Source organism: Stigmatopora nigra, chromosome 4 (assembly GCF_051989575.1).
Source record: "Stigmatopora nigra isolate UIUO_SnigA chromosome 4, RoL_Snig_1.1, whole genome shotgun sequence".
NCBI classification, from domain to species: Eukaryota; Metazoa; Chordata; class Actinopteri; order Syngnathiformes; family Syngnathidae; genus Stigmatopora; species Stigmatopora nigra.
Genome location: NC_135511.1, coordinates 18,996,369 through 19,014,491, shown reverse-complemented (window position 1 = coordinate 19,014,491; position 18,123 = coordinate 18,996,369). Strand labels below are relative to the sequence as shown.

At 45.2% G+C, this 18,123-nt stretch overlaps 4 protein-coding genes and 1 long non-coding RNA gene across 10 annotated transcripts; 3 read left to right on the top strand and 2 right to left on the bottom strand.

The window, feature by feature from the left end:
• Positions 1-25: 25 nt before the first annotated feature.
• On the bottom strand, positions 26-3,815 carry nipsnap1 (nipsnap homolog 1 (C. elegans)). Of its 6 annotated transcripts, none has more exons than XR_013326181.1 (11): positions 3,589-3,815; positions 2,646-2,773; positions 2,220-2,265; positions 2,054-2,148; positions 1,823-1,893; positions 1,623-1,763; positions 1,315-1,342; positions 1,143-1,237; positions 942-1,025; positions 754-851; positions 26-182 (listed from the first exon to the last, which is right to left on the bottom strand). XR_013326181.1 is itself a non-coding variant. In XM_077715781.1 (11 exons), exons 1-10 carry the CDS (start codon positions 3,648-3,650, stop codon positions 787-789), a joined length of 819 nt encoding a protein of 272 aa, XP_077571907.1. In that variant the 5' UTR covers positions 3,651-3,815; the 3' UTR covers positions 26-182; positions 754-786. The 6 variants fall into 6 exon arrangements, 4 of the variants coding, with proteins under 4 accessions (XP_077571907.1, XP_077571908.1, XP_077571906.1 ...); XM_077715781.1 differs by having other exon boundaries at positions 1,315-1,346; XR_013326182.1 differs by lacking the exon at positions 26-182 and adding an exon at positions 381-616.
• Positions 3,816-5,603: 1,788 nt separating this feature from the next.
• gck (glucokinase (hexokinase 4)) lies at positions 5,604-8,880 on the top strand. Its single transcript, XM_077715777.1, has 10 exons — positions 5,604-5,744; positions 6,097-6,259; positions 6,319-6,473; positions 6,536-6,655; positions 6,725-6,820; positions 7,139-7,238; positions 7,373-7,556; positions 8,121-8,276; positions 8,342-8,575; positions 8,671-8,880. The coding sequence occupies exons 1-10, from the start codon at positions 5,736-5,738 to the stop codon at positions 8,816-8,818; spliced, it is 1,365 nt and encodes a 454-aa protein (XP_077571903.1). The 5' UTR covers positions 5,604-5,735; the 3' UTR covers positions 8,819-8,880.
• A 737-nt stretch (positions 8,881-9,617) lies between these two features.
• myl7 (myosin, light chain 7, regulatory) lies at positions 9,618-10,682 on the top strand. The gene is made up of 6 exons (XM_077714884.1): positions 9,618-9,713; positions 9,797-9,872; positions 10,077-10,181; positions 10,247-10,325; positions 10,408-10,456; positions 10,578-10,682. The coding sequence occupies exons 1-6, from the start codon at positions 9,678-9,680 to the stop codon at positions 10,680-10,682; spliced, it is 450 nt and encodes a 149-aa protein (XP_077571010.1). The 5' UTR covers positions 9,618-9,677.
• A 695-nt stretch (positions 10,683-11,377) lies between these two features.
• LOC144195711 (uncharacterized) lies at positions 11,378-11,977 on the top strand. Its single transcript, XR_013326144.1, has 4 exons — positions 11,378-11,607; positions 11,675-11,717; positions 11,795-11,822; positions 11,889-11,977. It is a non-coding gene; the product is annotated as an uncharacterized LOC144195711 (long non-coding RNA).
• Positions 11,978-12,110: 133 nt separating this feature from the next.
• Positions 12,111-17,972, bottom strand: agpat9l (1-acylglycerol-3-phosphate O-acyltransferase 9, like). Its single transcript, XM_077715779.1, has 14 exons — positions 17,813-17,972; positions 16,992-17,156; positions 16,855-16,921; positions 15,626-15,774; positions 15,416-15,561; positions 14,767-14,841; positions 14,605-14,694; positions 14,446-14,539; positions 14,257-14,372; positions 13,677-13,732; positions 13,496-13,581; positions 13,115-13,243; positions 12,965-13,044; positions 12,111-12,425 (listed from the first exon to the last, which is right to left on the bottom strand). Exons 2-14 carry the CDS (start codon positions 17,133-17,135, stop codon positions 12,329-12,331), a joined length of 1,329 nt encoding a protein of 442 aa, XP_077571905.1. The 5' UTR covers positions 17,136-17,156; positions 17,813-17,972; the 3' UTR covers positions 12,111-12,328.
• Positions 17,973-18,123: the final 151 nt, after the last annotated feature.

The window sequence follows — 18,123 nt, the reverse complement described above, 5'->3', positions numbered from 1 at the left end:
CCGCTAATAACGCCAGGACGAGAAGCATCCGAAGAGTCTAGACCAGCCCAGCACCGTAGCGCACCGCGCCATGACGGAATTTTCAGGAGAAACCCCGCCTTTTTTTCTTAAAGTGACAGTGCCACTTTCAGTTTTGGTCCGCTAGCATGACGTAGCGTCGATCTCGCATTGTTGTTGGTATTCTATTTCAGAGGTGGCGAATGAGTTAGACAAAAAGAGCAAACATTTAAACTGTGAGAGTCAAAAAGCCGCACTATGCAGTGAACTACCAAAATACACATTTAAAACGATTACACTTGCACGTGAAAAGATACTAAACAGGAATACACTTTCAAAATAGGACTCACTTGGTAGTATGAGTGACGAGAGCGGAGTCAAAATGGTAGTTGGTAACTTCGTTTGCTTTTAATTTTTGCAAATTGGGAACAATTTAGCATTCGAAACAGATAATTTTGAAATAGAAATAGCAGTAACTCAGTAGTAATGGAAGTAGTATTACACTGACGCAAGAATCAACGTGATTTGCATAATTGCAAAATAGCAACGTTTGGCGTCATTGAGGAGCGATTGCAGCCAATCAGAGCAAAGACTGAATATTCAAATTGGATCCAGTCATCTGCATGTTAAGGAAAATCAACTTGGGCAGGATGAAAAAGAAAATGACCAACTAGAAAAAGGCAATCTGGGCACATTTAACCCAAACTATCATACAAACCTCGTAAAAAATAAAAATTAAACCAGGTAAAAGAGTACCTAATGTGCAGAAAAAGTCTTGTTGTTGTGTCCTCATTGTAGCGGAGAACCGGAGCAAGGAATCATAATCCTGCATTCCATGCTTTCGACAAGCGGTGCTGCAATCAAAACACGACGACGTAAGCGGAGTTGCAGCGTCGCCACGGATTCAAACCGCAACGTCAAATACGCCATGAGCGTTGCCTTACCCGTGTAGCTGACGTGAGCGTCCCATCCTTCGTTCTGCCACGCAGACTTCCTGCTTTGGTCACGAGACTGAAGGCTTTTGTACGCTGTGTCAAGTGCACAGAGCAAGAATTGAAACTTTGTTTCGCCCGAGAACTGGCAATAAAACCCAAAATCCCCCCAAAACAAAATATGGAGGCGGTAAAATGTTGATGGGTGCTCACCCCACAAGTGATGGACGACGTAGAGAGGGCCAATTTGCGAGAAGAAGCCACCCACGGCCTGGTTGACGCCCTGCCGGTGCTTGAGGGCCCTGGCCCTGACGGAGATCGAGGTGGGCCGTCAGAGAGCGCTCGCGGGGGGTGATCTGGGACTGTCGGGCCGGTCGGGGCTTACCAGCGGTTGCCCCATTCCAACATGGTCCCTGGCTTAAAGCAAAAGAGGCGTTAGACAGTCTTTTTCAGAATCCCTCTTTGCTTTTGTGGACCCTGCTGGAGAATAGGTCAATAAAAAATGGACTGGAATAAAAAAAGTGGCTATTTACAAAAGAGAATGAGAATAACATGACTACAGAAGCCAAAATAAAGCTTTGGGATGTTTTAAATGGCAGAAATAATAAAAGCGATGACCTGCCACTCCCAAAATGGCGGACCACAAACAGTGGAAGTTCATAAAGAAAAAAGGACAAAAAGAGGTGCATGTACCTTGAGTGAGTAGCTCCTTAATTCATATATGTTTGGTCCAGGTCTAGGATGAGGTTCCTTCCAGAAAGTGAACTCCGACAAGAGCTGATTCCGTCTGGAATTCAACATTTTTGCCCTCTCTCGGCACAACTGGAGGTATTCCTGCAGGTAAACCCAAGTGTGTTTGTTGACAAAAAGCCATCTGTTGTCACGTGACTTACCGTGTTGACTTTGAGCTGGTCCAGGCATTGGTTCAGGGCGCGGTAGCCCCCCCTGTAGCGCCACAAGTGGACTGCAAACACACACACACGAACCACGTGAGGATTTCAAGCAAAAAGTCAAGGGGCACTTGGCGTGAAACGTGTGCTGTGCCATTTCGCTCTCCTATTATTGAAGGTGCAAGGCTTCAACTGATGGAAATTGCAGTGGATTTTGAGCAGGAATCCCCTTACCGGCTTGGTCAAGTTCTCCAAAGCAAGTGTTCCAGCTCCCCACCACCTCGCACGGATATTCAGCATCCAGGTGGAGCTTTTTTTGCAACTCCGCCCTCCGAAAAAATAGCCTTATTAAAGCGGGGATAACCTCAATGGAAATTTAATTGAAATAAAAAAGGCTCACTCCAGATCGTTGTAGGCTTCCAGGCAATCCGGTTTGATATTGTGAACTGGAAAACAGTACAGACATAAGAGGGAGTTAAAAGAAAAACAAAAAAATATTGCTTGGAATTGAAATTTGGAGGTTATTTCTTTAAAAAAAAATACAACTTCATTCTACGATATAGTATATCTATTCAAAATCCGTCTGAATTGATCATTACATGTGTTTTGGTGAAAATAAACAAAGGTCGCTAAACTTCCACTTGTGTCCACTAGGTGACAACAGTCAACTCTGAGATGTATTAACCATGCTTGCACACACGAGGGCGCTGTTACCCAGATATGGTCCCATATGAAATCCTTTAAAATGTTTATTTTCATATTTACAATCCTGGATTGAATCAGTTTTGCACACATACATTTTTACTTTTTGTGTGCGACAACTTACATTGGATTTTGTACAGGTGCTCCTGCTTGCACAGCAAGTTGGAGTGGGCGTCTTTACGGGCGTCTACGGGGTGGCCCGAGGAGCCGGCAGAAGGGAAGCGGCCATTCACGACGCTCCGGGAAAATCTCCTAGAAGAAAAAGGGTACCGTTGACTGTGAAAAACTAATGGCTGCCATTGTACATAATATCGATATTGAGACCCTCCGCAAAGAAACATAAAGATTAGCCAATGATGACTTTGAGGAATTGACTTGAAAGCAAATGAAAACAAAGTAATCAGGCCCAGCTGTTGAACTGCTTAGTTTGCATTCCCTTATAGGACAAAGTTCAAAAGTCCGGCAAATGATCAAATCGCGTTTGTAAAGAACGCCAGGAAAAATAAACGGGGGTGCTGAAGCCCATCCAAGCCAACTCAGGAAAGTAGGTGAGGACGCCCCAATGGGTGGCCAGCCAATCACAGGGCACAAGGTCAACCAATTGTAGCTAGGGGCAATTTAGAGTGTTCAATTAGCTTAGCGTGCAGGTTTTGGGGATGTGGGAGGGAGCCAGAGTAAACCTTGATGACTATTGGTGTCAAAGTGGCGGCCCGAGGGCCAAATGTGGCCCGCCGCATCATTTTGTGTGGCCCAGGAAATTTTGTAAAATCTAAAAATATATTTTTAAAAAACTCAAATAAAAATTGTTTTAGACATATAAAAACTGAATATTCAGGGCTTGTAATCTAATTTAATTTATTTAAAAATGCAAATATTCTATCTAAAATGGTCTGGCCAACGTGAAATCAAGTTGACATTAAAACGGCCCGCCAACCAACCCGAGTCTGAAACCTTTGATTTAACCCACAAGAACACTTGGGGGCGGAGCTGGACAGAACGCCATTTACTTCACGGTGCGTTTAGTGACCAAAGCTGGGTTAGAAAAGTAGAAAAGCAGCAGCGCTCACCTGGTTGACAGCCTCCCGGCAAGGCACCTGGAAAAATAGGAGCCAATGTAAGTGGTGGCCATGAGGCGCCGTCTCGTGGCCGTCCAACTTCTGTTTGGGGAGCTCGCGCCGACACGCTTGGTTAATGTTCAGCTTTTCTTTTCACTCCGGGGGTCACGTGACCGAGATCGTTTGATCGTGGCGGCCGACGTCCAGTGTAACCAGATAAAAACTCGGATCTTGGACGTCGAAAATGCTTCTCCATTTTTTCCTGTTGCGAAAAAGAAGATTTAAATGGCGTGCTGTGTTATCTAAATCTCATTGTGCTTATAGAATGGCAATAAAAGCATTCAATTAAATTGTTATGATTACATTAATTGGTAACCAATTTAATGAGGCCAATTCTTATCAAACAAACAGGCAAACCAGTGACATCTAACGGCGGTATTGAAGACTGTCAAACGAGTTGTAGTAAGACAACGCCGTATTTTATAGACAAACATTTGGCTCATGCCATAAAATACAATATTTGAAAGCGTTTGCTATGACATTTATAGCGTAAAAAAATTGCAAATACGATTGTTTTATTATTTAGGAGTTAGAAGGCAACATTAAAAACAAAGGAGCAAAACAAAGAATGTTTTATACTATATGACATTCTTAGAAGATGGCAATTGGGTGGATAGAAGCCATTTTAAATCAATATATAACAACATATTGTAGCTGTAAGATTGCTAATGCCGAATGGCATGTAAACAAACCAGCTTTAACTTGCCGTCAATGTCGCTCGCTTGCTGACTCGACAAAGTTGCTCCTCGTGCGAATTTAGAGTTCTTTCGAACGGGTAGCAAATGTCGTCCTCGGCCGCAGCCAGTCGCTCCCACGGCAAAACTTTCAAAATGTTTCATCTTTGTGGACCGATAAATATACGCGCCTTTTACTCTGTTTGGGCTGTGCTAAGTACACTGCGCATGCGTAGAGCGACGACCACGTTTGTTGACAAACTACGGCAATAGCAATGGCTCAAATGAGTAGATGAACAATACTACGTACCAGACACAAACCGGACAGAAAAGTTTTGCAGCAAGAACAAAGGAGAAAATAAAAGAAACAAGAGATGAATTAATTAATGTTGAGTATTATTAAATATTAATATGTACTGTCCCTTTATTAAATGTATCAAACTTTAGGTGACCCAATGACAAATGGTTAGTGTGTGTGGAACTTGCATGTTCTCCCCAGGTTAGCGTGGATTTTCTCCAGGTACTCCAGATTCCTCCCACATTTCAAAAACCTAAATCCTAGTTGGAAAGTCTACTGTAAATCCTCCTTGAGTATTGGCAAATAATGTCATTTATCTCCTACTGCTCTGCGATTGGCTGGTTAGCAATTCAGGGTGTCCTGCACTTGTCGCCTACTATTTTGGTTCTTTTCTTTGCTCTTAAATCCATTTGATGGAGTTTCCACTTTAGTGACGATATATCCGAATGACGTCTTTGTTTAAAGTGTGCAATACTCTCTTTCATTTGAGAAAAATGGGTTTTACTGGTGGGTGGGTCGGACTCGGGCTGATGTTTTCTCCGGTAGTTTTGCTCCATTTAACAATTCCCTGCCGCCCACTTACCTCCGCGGTGAGTGTTTTGGATGCCGCCTGCGGGCCTCTAATTCATTTCCACGGCAACCCTCCAATGACGGTCGCATATGTTTGACGGCCGGTAGGAAGTCCACCTTTTTTTTCTAGGAACTCGGCTTAGCCTTCACGCCAAGAAAATCCAAAGCGGACGCTTCCTTCCCTCACTTTCGTCCTTTTTTTTCCATTTTGGAGTTGTAAAATGTGCCTTGGGATTTAACGGATGGAAAACTGGTGATTTCTTCGAGCTTTTGGGGACAAACTAACTGGGAATGTAAAAGATGAAGAACCCGCGTGGTTTAAAATGGAGGCCATTTTACCACTTTTTTATTGAAGAAATGATTAATCAATGAGGATATTTCTATCGGCTATTTTCTTAAGAAGATGCTTTTTTGACATTGTCGTTGTTGGATTTCTTGCTGTTCATAATGTCCTAAAAAACCTGCAAGTTTAACACTTTAAGACTAGAACAGTTCCAATTGAAGGGAATCTTTGGTGAGCGGCAACGTACCGATGAGGACGTCCTTGTCACCCTACAATGGATAAGGTAGGTGGACATTTTGTTTTTCATATGTCCATCCTTCTGTATAAATGTCTGTGAGATGTTGGACCTTCACTGGCTGGCTGATGGCTCAATTCCCGCAATGGTCGTCTCTTTGTGTGGTCTATTTTTGAGCTGCGACCAGTCTATGGCATATTCTGCCTTTTTGACAGGATAAACGGCAGGGGAAAAGCAATGAATGAATGTCATGACATTTTTGATGGGCAATAGGCCGGGGTGGGAAAACTATTGGACCATATGTCAAGTTTGGTGGCGTGTTGAATGACCCGATTGCAAGGGAAGCACTTTGGTGGGCCCAGATCGGCCCGGTGGACGCTTTGAAGGTGTGGGCCCGCAGGTCGACGAAATCCTGTCCGAGTTCAGGCTGCAGACGGACGAGCTGGAGCTGATCATGAAGAGGTTGCGGCGAGAAATGGACAGAGGCTTGCGTCTGGAGACGCACCAGGAGGCCAGCGTCAAGATGTTGCCCACTTACGTTTGCTCCACCCCCGAGGGATCAGGTATGCGTCGCCGCCGGTCTGTCCGTCCTTCCGTTTGCTCAAGCACCCCCGTGTCTCAGAGGTGGGCGACTTCCTGGCCCTGGATCTGGGGGGCACCAACTTCCGCGTCATGCTGGTCAAGGTGGGAGCGGACCAGGAAATGAGTTGGAAAGTGGAGACCAAGAACCAGATGTACTCCATTCCCGAGGACGCCATGACGGGGACGGCCGAGATGGTGAGGTTCTTTAGAATGTCTCTAAATTTGATTTGCTTCCTGGCCGTTTTTTTTTTCTGCAGCTGTTTGATTACATCGCCGAGTGCATGTCGGACTTTTTAGAGCGGCACCACATCAAGCACAAAAAGCTCCCCCTGGGCTTCACCTTTTCCTTCCCGGTGCGCCACGAGGACATCGACAAAGTAGGCTGGCGACTCGCCGTCAGGCCGTCTAGCGCCTTTTTTTCTGACAGACATTTTCTTCTCCTGCAGGGAATCCTGCTCAACTGGACCAAAGGTTTCAAGGCTTCCGGGGCCGAGGGCAACAACGTGGTGGGCTTGCTGAGAGACGCCATCAAAAGACGAGGGGTACGTACACCACCTGGTTTGTCCTCATCCTTGTGGGTGACCATTCCTTGGACGAATATAAGGCACACTTCAAAGTCTTAAATTTTGTCCAAAATAGACAGGGCGCCTTATAATCCATTGCGCCTTATATATGGAACAAAATTAAATGTGTCATTCATTGACGCTGTACCTTATAGTTGTGAAAATACGGTATATATGTATTTACTCACATATGGGGCTTTGATGCAGGTCAATACGGTAGTCTGTGGATTGCAGTCAGATGTGGTACCCCCTTTGCGGACTAATTCATTGAGTTTGTCTCTGTCTTCCGCCGTCAAGGATATGGAGATGGACGTGGTGGCCATGGTCAACGACACGGTGGCCACCATGATTTCCTGTTACTACGAGGACCGCAGCTGCGAAGTGGGGATGATTGTCGGTAAGCGTCCCGCTGGGGGGTCCCGTTGGGGGGTCCCGTTGGGGGTCCCGTTGGGGGTCCCGTTGGGGGTCCCGCTGGGGGTCCCGCCCTGGCCCCCCTTTTCTACGATTCCACCGTCAAACCCGCCTGGCCAGGGACGGGTTGCAACGCCTGCTACATGGAGGAGATGAGGACGGTGGAGCTGGCAGAAGGCGAGGAGGGCCGCATGTGCGTCAACACCGAGTGGGGGGCCTTCGGAGATCACGGCGAGCTGGAAGACTTCCGGCTGGAGTACGACAGGGTGGTGGACGAGAACTCGGTCAATCCCGGGCGCCAACTGTGAGTCCGGAAGGGGGGGCGGCGGTTTTTCAATTTGGGTTGCTTCAAGAAGGGTGGCCAGGTCGGGTCCTTGCCTTAAGGGCGTCCGGCGTGAATCCTGTGCTAAATTCTGTCAAGGAATGAGCAAAATAATAATTAGTGGTATGGTACAGTACGAAATAAGTGGATTAAAAAAAGACGGTGCCTTACCGCGATGGGTCAGCTCTCTCCAAAAATCTCAGGCCAGGCCAATGATGTCTTTTGAACTAAAAACTGAAAAAAAAAGATTAAAAAATGGCAATTATTTATTAAAAAGGGGGGAAATTAGGAAACGTAATATACATCTCTACTCTTCATTTGAATTTGATCCTAAAACAGAAAGTCAGGAGTCATCATTGACTCTCCCGGGCCGCACAAAATGATGCGGCGGGCCACATTTGGCCCCCGGGCCGCCACTTTGACACCCGTGAGCCGGGCCCTTTGATTTTTTTTAGGTCGGTTGCCCAGGGCGACGAGCGACAGTGTGTTAACGAGCGGGCCTAATGGAATGGCTGTTTGCCTTGTCTCTTTTTTGTCGCCCGGCAGCTTTGAGAAGATGATCAGCGGCAAGTACATGGGCGAGCTGGCCCGGCTTCTCATGATGAAGCTGGTCAAGGAGAACCTGCTCTTCAACGGACAGGCCTCCGACGCCCTCAAGGCTCGCGGCAGCTTCGAGACCAGGCACGTCTCGCAGGTGGAAAGGTGAGCGCCTTTTCAGCGGACCAATCAGATTTGCCGTGGCCCACCTGAGCCGGCCTTTCTCGCAGCGATTCGGGCGACCGCAAGCACATCTACAACATCCTGTCGTCCCTGGGCGTCCCGCCCAGCGAGCTGGACTGCGACATCGTGGCTCTGGTCTGCGAGAGCGTGTCCACTCGCTCCGCCCACATGTGCGGCGCCGGTCTGGCCGGCGTCATCAACCTGATGCGAGAGCGCCGCGGCCTGGAGGCCCTGGACATCACGGTGGGCGTGGACGGCTCCGTCTACAAGCTGCACCCGTGGTCAGAGCTTTGAGTTTATTATCCACTGGCCCCGCCCACCCGGCTGGGCCCGTCCCGGCTCGCCGTTTGACCCGTTTTTGTTTGCGGCAGCGCAGTTTCCGGGACCGCTTCCACCACATCGTGCGGGAGCTGACGCCGCGCTGCCAGATTACCTTCGTCCAATCGGAAGAAGGGAGCGGTCGGGGGGCGGCGCTCATCTCCGCCGTGGCTTGCAAGATGGCCGCCACCATCATGACGCGGTGAAAGGCGGACTTTTGAAGACTTGATTTGATTGGACCAACTCTTTGGCTGGCGTCCATTCCTGCAAAAAGTGTGATGTTACGTTATGTTTGTACAGTAACGTGCTCGGGTGGACACATTAAAAGGCCAAAAATTGCATGTTGACTCAGTTCACATTTATTACAGCAGGGGGCGCTACATATGTAGATCACCTAGCTTCTATTGGTCGATGGCTTGAGAATAAGATTTGATCCAGGCCATCGTGGCTGGATTGGGACGTGTAATACTCGTATTGCAGGACGTACTATACTGTTCGTCAAGCGTTCCATTGATCTTGGACACTTCAAGTAGTACACGCTTCAATTTATTGCCCTCTGGTGGTGATGGGACGGCAGCATAATCCGTGTTCTGGGAAAAAAAGGTACATTGCAGTAAGTGTGATCCTGGAAAAGTTACTTCGGAGCAAGGAAAGTTTAGGCACCCCTGGAAAGAATCCAAAGTGCAAAATTTAGCCAGGCCTGCCATACGTCAAGGCTCACTTGTGACTGGGCATATCAGCAGGAATCCTGCCTCTCCTCTTATCAAATCCTTTCACCAGTCACGACCATGTAAGGGGTCGGCGGTCTTGCCACGGGTTATTATGGGAGGCGGGAGATAAGGTTGGCGGGCGTATATAGGACGTAGCGGGCGTGGGGTGGGGTCTCGCTCGGGAATCCACGGCGGAGTGCCAAGGCAGACATGGTAAGTGACCCAATCAGGCCGAGAGAATACGCCATTTGACGGGGTTTGATGGCGTTTGACGGGGGTCCCGTGGCAGGCCAGCAAGAAAGCGTCCAATAAGAGGCAAAGGGGGGCGCAGAAGACCTGCTCCAATGTTTTCTCCATGTTTGAGCAGTCGCAGATCCAAGAGTTCAAGGAGGTGAGACTTGAAAACGGTTGAGAAATGAGCTTGATTTGAGTTCCTTTCTAATGCTAGCGCTAACGCTAACCGCACCCGCATAGGCTTTTGGTTGCATTGACCAGGACAGAGACGGCGTGATCAAGAAACAAGACCTCAAGGAAACCTATGCGCAACTGGGTAGGCTCAACATTTCATCTTTTGATATCTAAATTGCTTTTAAAAGTCCTTCTTATCTTTCTTCAGAATTTAAAAGTCCATCAGTTGACTAATTTTACGTTAGCTTGCCGTTCCTATCGCTAAATCAGAATCTCACTATCGCCCCCTAACGTTCAGACGGGAGAACTGCATGAAAGTCCACAAATGTTCCCCTACGTTTGTCAGGAAAACTGAACGTCAAGGACGAAGAGCTGGACGAGATGTTAAACGAGGGCAAAGGTCCCATCAACTTCACCGTCTTCCTGTCTCTGTTTGGCGAGAAACTCAACGGTGAGAGTCCGTCCGGCTTAAGGTTAGGCCACGCCCACCTCTCACTGGTTGGTTGGGCTTTGCAGGGACCGATCCGGAAGACACCATCTTAGCCGCCTTCAAGCTCTTCGACCCCAACGCCACGGGATTCGTCAACAAGGAAGAGTAAGTTCTCCATGTGGGCGTGTTGACATCGATGCCCCTCCCCTCAAAGGTTCAAGCTCGATCCCGCCTTCTTCCGGTCTAGATTCCGACGCTTATTGATGAACCAGGCCGATAGGTTCACGGCCGATGAGGTGAGCTGGTGGTTTTTTTGTGGGTGACATTGTACATTTTTTGACAAAAAAGTGCCAACTAGCGAGTGTATTGGTTTGTTGAACTTTGACCTCCATATTGAGCGTGGCACGGTTGTGCTAGGTGGATCAGGCCTTGACGCTGGCTCCCATGGATCCCACGGGGAACATCGACTACAAGTCTCTCTGCTACATCATCACCCACGGAGACGAGAAGGAAGAGTCCTGAAGAGTCCTGGAGAGTCCTGGAGAGTCCTGGAGAGTCCTGGAGAGTCCTGGAGAGTCCTAAAGGCCTACCTAGAACTCTATCAGGGGAAAAAAAGAAAAACAAAAGACCGGGCACCATCTTTGTGTCCTTTTTCCCACCCTAACTTCTATTTTTTTCTTCCATCCCTGATGATGGCATAACATTTTGTTTGTGGATTTTAGGAAGAGCTCTATCATACTTATAAAATAAATTGTATAAAAAATGTTTGAATTTTCATCGTTTTAATACACTAATTGACAAGAAAATCTTGAGCTATATTCAAAAGACTATTTTAAATCAAATGTACATATTTTACTTGTCTATCAATTCACCAACATTTTTTTGAAAAATTGAAAAATACAATAATTTGGATTTATTTAATAAGACCAAGCAACGTTGTTATTAAATTGAGGCCAAAAGAATGATTGGCTCCTGATTAAAGACCACATGAAAAAAATAAAATGCATAACATCCAATTGAAAGCCAATTTAAATTTCATATAAATATATACATACATAAGCAGTATGGATTCAGTGATTTGTTATTTGAAAATAAAATATTATCAGCCAGATGGTTTGGGTCACCATGACAACGCAAATAGTTGTCAGATTCACCCCAAATCCCCTCAACGCCCCCCATTCCAGCCGCCCCGACCGTTGCCACGGATTCCACAACAAACCAAAGCTCCCAGTCCGAGCCGACATTTGTTGTTTTTTTTGCTAGTTCCCCGGCCAAAATAGGAAAGGTCGCGTTTAAAAATGGTGACGACGGGACCCATCGGCCCCCCCAAATGAGCGCCAGCGGAGATGCCGATCGCATCCGGGGCGTCGGGCCGAGTGGACGCGGGATCGTCAGACGGCGCCGCGCTCAAGAAGACGGCCAAATGGGACGACTCGTATCTGCAACGGTGGGGAAAGTCCACGGCAAAGATGCTAAACGCCACCTGATACTTTTCTAATGTCCTCATCTTGCAGGTATTTGAAACAAAGCGGCAGAAAACTAAGACGCAAAAGCCAGGTAGGACATGCCTTCAAGGTCGTTTTCTTGTTATAACGTCTTGCCAATCAACAGTCAAGTTACCGTTGACGTTTCAGGAAAAAGAAGCCCGTCAGGAGCCTTCAAGTAAAATCACCCTCAAAAATCCAAATTCATGACGGATTTAGTCCATTTAAACGCGTTTGTTTTCAGGCGGAGAAAATGGAGCTCAGACAGAAGACGGCCCGGACGCAAAAGTTGCTCGGCCCAGTAAAAAGTCTCATCTGTGTGTTCTACTTTAAATGCCTCCAAAAAATAAAAAAAGTTTGCCATTCAAAATGATTTGTTCTTATTTTTGGGGGAAGTTTACAGCACTTGAATTGGAAAAGGAGCGCAGGCGAATGTGTCAATGTAACGGAAAACGTGGGACAGGGACAGTGTGGCGAGGTAAACTTTATCAAAGAAAAAACAAAACAACAAACAAGACAAGCAGCACATGAATATCAGAGTGCGTCCATCATCATCTACGCACTCCATCCAGCAGAATATTTAACGTGCGCAATACTTTGTGAGCTGAGCCACCCCAAGTTGACTAGCGTATTGCACCTGTAGTCCAGTCCAGTCCGGTTTGGTCCGGTCCGGTCCGGTCGGGGTCAGTCACTGTCGTCTCTGACCACCACGTGGCTGTACTGCTTCTGCTGCTCCTCCTTGTAGGACTCTTTGACCTTGGCTCGTTTCAGGCCTCCGTCCCTGCAAGACAATCACAGCGTTACTATTCCTTCACTGGTGCTTTGAACCACTTACCGCACAGGTGTCAAAGTGCTGGCCCGGGGGCCAAATCTGGCCCGCCGCCTCATTTTGTGCGGCCCGGGGAAATCAATCATGAGTGGCGACTTTCTATTTTAAATTAATAATTGTCATTTTTTAATCATTTTTTTCTGTGTTTTTAGTTCAAAAATCATTTTGTCAAATCTAAAAATATATTTTATAAAAAGCTTGTTTTAGATCTATAAAAAAATGGAAATTTCAGGGGTTTTAATCCAGTTCTTTCCATCCATTTATTTTAAAAAAATCTAATTATGATGTATATTAAATTTCCTGATTCCCCCCCTGTTAAATCAATAATTATAATTTTTAAATAATTTTTTCTGTGTTTTTAGTTCAAAAATAATTCTGTAAAATCTAAAAAATATATTTAAAAAAAGCTAAAATAAATATATTTGGGTATATTGCATTTGTGAGAGTAATTTTGAGAGCAATCGCTCCCCATAAAAATGGATCTTTCTCACCATTGCAGGTCCAGCAGTCCGCCCTGGTGAGCGATGGCCGACTTGACCCTGTTGGCAAATTGGACGGCGTCTTCCCCCTCCTGCGGTGCCGGAAGAGCCGGAATGATGAGGCAGATTCTACGATTTATGGCGAGGAAGATGGCGACGCACCTGCTGATGCATGGCGGGGAGATACCACACGTTGCAGACCAGAGCCCAGCTGGTCATCATTCTCAGGAGGTAGCTGACCATGCTGTACTTGGAACTGTTCCAGAAGGCGTCGCCAAATTTCGGGTCGTACTGAAAAAGGGGGGAATAAAAAAAAAATTTAAAAAAATGGAGGACGTTTGGATGAACATTGCCATGACAAGTGTGGATTATACAGAAACACTGAAATGGAACTACAGTAATGCCTCAAATATGGCGATGTAGTCCAAACATGACCGCTGTCATTGAAAAATCGTAATGCATCTCAGTGAAGTAGAACGATTCATTATTATCAGGAACATATAATTATGTAACCGGATAAAATAAGGAGAGAGAGTGAAATACCTTTATGGCCACGGGGTAGATGGTGGCTCCAATTTCAAAACTGCCCTTCTTAAACATCATGACAGACGTGTTGTTGACGCACGTTCCTACAGAAAGAAAACACATACAAAAAGGGACAAGTGTGTGTACTCATTGAATTATATAAGCAGTTATAGCCCAAAAAACTGTTGTTTCAACTCACCCTCTGGAAATATCAATATGGGTAATTTGGTTTTGTCATTGACGTGATCCTTCAACCTGGAGGTGAACCAAAAAAAGGGTTAAAACGTTTGGTAGACATACAGTAATCCCTCCAAAATGGCGGTTCGTGTCGACCAAACATGGCCGCGATCATTGAAAAATTGACAAGTAGGCTCACCCCTATTAAATATATTTTTTCTTTTTCCAGTGCCGAGTGTGAGTAGCAAGAGTGGCTTCTGCTTACGACGGGTGTCAAAGTGGTGGCCCGGGGGCCAAATCTGGCTCGCCGCATCATTTTTTTTTGGCCCAATTTTTTTTAGGATCAAATTAAAAGATTATAGATGTATAATATATTTCCTGATTTTCCCCCTTTTAAATCAATAATTGCAATTTTTTATCCATTTTTTTGTAAAATCTAAAAAAAAATATATAAAAATATGTTCAAATTTTTATGAACTTTAAATAAATTAGTAAAATTAACAGCGAAAAAAAAATGAAGACGCGATAATGGAGGGATTACTGTACACATTTGACTAATCCCAATATTTCCGAATGAAAGAGAAAAAAGGGAAAATATTGACCTCTTGGTCACCAGGTGGCGATCTTTCATCTCGGCCCTCTCGAACCACACGTGGGGGCAGGAACGCACCATGGCCCGCTGGACCACCCCAATCAGACCTCCGTGGACCTGGCCCACCTGACACCAAAAAAAAAATCAGGTCGGACGGCGTTCCAAGATGTCCGCCCGTGGGGTTTATTTCGCGGCCTACCATGGCGTAGCAGGCGTCGTTGCAGAGGATGACGATGTCGATGGGCGAGGTGTGATTGGCCACGCAGATGCCGCCTTTCCTGGGGATGTTCTCCCTGTCCGGGGGGAAGCGGGCGGGTCAGGACCGGGCCCAAAGGGGGCGGAGCCTTCCCCCACTTACCTGTTGTGATAACGGATGGCGGCGGAGAGGCCTCGGGCGCAGATCCGGTAGCACATGACGTGGACCCACTCGCTGAGCCACGACTTGATCCTGAACAAAGGGGCGGCGCTGGAAACGGAAGGCGGGAAAACCAAGGTGGAGGCCCCCCCCCCCCCGGCCTACCTCCGGTTGGGAAGCAGCCCCACGGCCGACGTGCCCAAAACCAGCCAGCTCAGACCGATGCAGGCCAGAGTTATTCTAAAGATGGAAACCAAAACAACATTTTTGTGAAAAATCCATTCACAAGATACAATCATGTCATTTTCTAGGGTGTCAGACTCTGGTTGGTTGGCGGGCCGCGCTAACGTCAACTCCATTTTATGTATGTTTATTTGAGGTTTTTTTATATATATCTTTAGATTTTACAAAATGATTTTTGAACTAAAAACTCAATGATTGATTTAAAAGAGGGAAAATCAGGAAATGTAATATACATCTCTACTCTTCATTGTAATTTGATCCTAAAACATAGTTGGCAAAGATGATTTACTTTGCGGGCCACACAAAATGATGCGGCGGGCCACATTTGGCCCCCGGGCCACCACTTTGACACCAGTGGCCTCAAAAATATGATTTGACCTTTTGACCTCCTACTCATTTTGGCTCAATTCTGGACCACCAAAGTCAATATGAGTGAACTGATCATTTTTTTTAAGTGTTCATCTGTGACCATGAATTAGCAATGGCAATATATTTTCAGGTCAAATATGCATTAAAAATATTTTTGGGGGGTAAAAAAAGAATGACCCTTTGGCATGAAATGAGAGTTTACCTGAGAGGGGCCAGAATGCAGTATCGGACAAATATGCCCAGAGAGTAGACCAGAGTCAACCTCAGGCTGATGTACTGGAAGTGATTGTTGGTGCGGGTCAAAAGATTCCAAGACAGCAACTCCTCCGAGGAGAACCGCTGAGTCACCTTTATCAAAATTTCAATGAGTATTATTGATTTACAAGATTTTTTTTTCTTCTTAAAGGCATACCTCGTCCTCCACGATGCTCTCAATTCCTCTACGGCTGAAATAGAAACAGTCGCTAAGCGTGAAATCGCCGCCGTCCGGAGGTTTGGGTCGACTCCGTCGGAGTTCTTCCAACTCTTTCTCCATGGAGCCGTCTTCCCTCTGGATCAGAGCTCACAAACACAAATGTCATAAACACCACCGAAGTGCCATTGGGGAGGCAAAAAATATGAAACATGAAAAGTACGAGTGTGCAAAACGTGCCACTTTTGTACATTGGCATGATTTCATGGAATATTTGTAGTCCAGGCGCTTATCTTTAATCTTGGATTTTGCCCTTAACCTTATCAGAACAACTTTGTAACAGACCATAAACAGTGAAACCATGCACCCATACTTAGTGAGATCATAGCGACCGATAACCTATTGGGAAACTACTTGGTACGTATTGCGATAGATCATTATTTGGATATAGAAACAGTCACACCCCCATTTCAACATTTTTCACCCGAATTGAACCAAATGAGGAAATATGGCGTTACGACTTGCATTTGGACGAAAATTAGTTGGTCAGAAGACAGTCATAAACACTCTGGATCCAAAAATAGATTTTCTAGGGGAATCTGAGCAAACACATATGGCATTGGAAGCCCTCTAGTGGCTAACATGTGAACTACAGGCAACAAGAATTCTGAATTCTCTTCCAAAGCTGCAGAATGCTGCCCTCTGTGGACAAACTTTTAACAAAAATTCTGTAATTAATGAATCAAAAATGTATTAAATATGAAACGATTTTGTTTGTTTTTGATAGAATTTGCGCAAATGTTAGTTCTATTTCTTGTAAGTTAATGTTACTTTTTATTTATGTTGAGGGTTAAATTTTGGGAAATTATGCTATTTTATAGCGTATCAATAAAAATAAAATTGGAAAAAAATTGTCAGATTTATTTAGGAACCCTGAAATGTGATTTCTATATTTTTGATGTATTTAAAATGACGTTCCTCTTATTTTTAGCCTATTTTTGATCAGGGATGGAAGAAAGCAGACCTTTTTTTAATCTGATAACATTCTCTGAATACTACTTTCAATATTAGATGGTGCAATTACTCATTCTTTGTCTTTATTTTGGACGTCTCCACTTGTTTTTGTTTTAGTTTTACAGCCCTTAATAAAAATAAATGGAGTTTTTTCAGGCTCTAACAACCCATCAGAAAGCACATTTAATTTAAAACAGTTTACTTTTTGTACTTACCACTAGATGTAGACGCTTTGAGAGTTGCTTCTTCAGTGCTTGCCTTTTGTAACTTGAGAGTGGCCCACTAAAACATTAAAAAAAATAAGATTCATCCATTCATACATCGCCATAATTTGACTTCATCTTTTGACAACCTCCAATATTTTGACCAGGAAGTCCATGTAAGCCTCGGAGATGCCCAACGAGAAACCAAACATGGCGGGGATCATGATGAGGAAGACGATGAGGCCCAACCAGATCCTCCCGAGCCAAATCACGACAGCCAACAAGTCCTCCATCTTCTTCACCTTAGACTTCTTCTGCATGGAGCAAAGTCACGTGACTTATTACCTATCAATCGGCTTCTATTGACCAAGCCAATCCGTTTGTTGACATCACTCATTCACAGTCGGCAAAACACGATTAAAATGCATACTTGTGCGTTTCTTTATTGAATATGGAAGCCTAATAAGCTACTTGGCTCATCACCTGTTGCCATTCCAACAACAGGTCCGGTTTTCATAGTTAATTAGTACATGTGTTAACGCATTTTCGACATTTGGGTGTGAGCACTTAACTACTCTTTAAACAACCACTTTATAGCAAATACTTTGACACACCCTATTACTTTTTTCCCTCATTTCACACACCATAAATATACATTTACGAGCTTTTTTCACCGATTATATAAGCGTAGCGTTTATGTTGAAACAAATTGTACTATGTCGGAATGGACATTTATTTACCCGTACACTAAGAACTTGTGTAGCATGTTTTTAAGAGTCATTTTTGCTTAGTGTCATGCTACTTTTTCAAAAGTAGGGCTATCCTGTAAGTTAGGAAAGACTTTGAAAGCACTTGTGCCAAAGTTTTTGGTCACTTGAGACGGCTGAAATTTGCGCACGCTTCCCCGAGCCGACTTGACATGCTAGCATGTCCAAGAAATAGCTGTTAGCGCGTTAGCAATGTTGCCTACCTCGGGCTGTCTTTTGCTGCGAAAAGCCTCATTATTTGGGGAAGAAACGGCGAGTCGCTTCGGCTTTTCTGCTCCTTTCGTGTCCCGCTCGAGGGGAGAAGAAGAAAAAAGAAAAAAAAGAGACTGTACGTCAAGCGCTCAGGCCACGCCCACTTTGCTAACTCGTGTACTATCAAAGTTCAACGAGTTGCGTTCAAAGACATGTTTGGCAACCTCGGTCATATTGCCGTGAAAAGATCGTAGAGTTAAATCATTTATCCATTCATTCAATTTCCATGCCTTTCATAGACGCTTTTGGCAATTAGACCGTG

Coding starts and splice junctions, on each gene's coding strand:
- gck (XM_077715777.1), top strand. Junction 6,474..6,535: donor TGACGGGGACGGCCGAGATG/GTGAGGTTCTTT, acceptor TTTTTTCTGCAG/CTGTTTGATTACATCGCCGA. Junction 7,239..7,372: donor CGAAGTGGGGATGATTGTCG/GTAAGCGTCCCG, acceptor CCGCCTGGCCAG/GGACGGGTTGCAACGCCTGC.
- nipsnap1 (XM_077715781.1), bottom strand. CDS start 3,650: ATGGCCACCACTTACATTGGCTCCTATTTTTCCAGGTGCCTTGCCGGG. Junction 2,149..2,219: donor GAAGCCTACAACGATCTGGA/GTGAGCCTTTTT, acceptor ATTTTTTCGGAG/GGCGGAGTTGCAAAAAAAGC. Junction 1,026..1,142: donor CGTCGTCCATCACTTGTGGG/GTGAGCACCCAT, acceptor CACTTGACACAG/CGTACAAAAGCCTTCAGTCT.
- myl7 (XM_077714884.1), top strand. CDS start 9,678: ATGTTTGAGCAGTCGCAGATCCAAGAGTTCAAGGAG. Junction 9,714..9,796: donor AGATCCAAGAGTTCAAGGAG/GTGAGACTTGAA, acceptor GCACCCGCATAG/GCTTTTGGTTGCATTGACCA. Junction 10,326..10,407: donor GGATTCGTCAACAAGGAAGA/GTAAGTTCTCCA, acceptor CTTCCGGTCTAG/ATTCCGACGCTTATTGATGA.
- agpat9l (XM_077715779.1), bottom strand. CDS start 17,135: ATGGAGGACTTGTTGGCTGTCGTGATTTGGCTCGGGAGGATCTGGTTG. Junction 14,842..15,415: donor TGCATTCTGGCCCCTCTCAG/GTAAACTCTCAT, acceptor TTCCATCTTTAG/AATAACTCTGGCCTGCATCG. Junction 14,540..14,604: donor GCCATCCGTTATCACAACAG/GTAAGTGGGGGA, acceptor CCCCCCGGACAG/GGAGAACATCCCCAGGAAAG.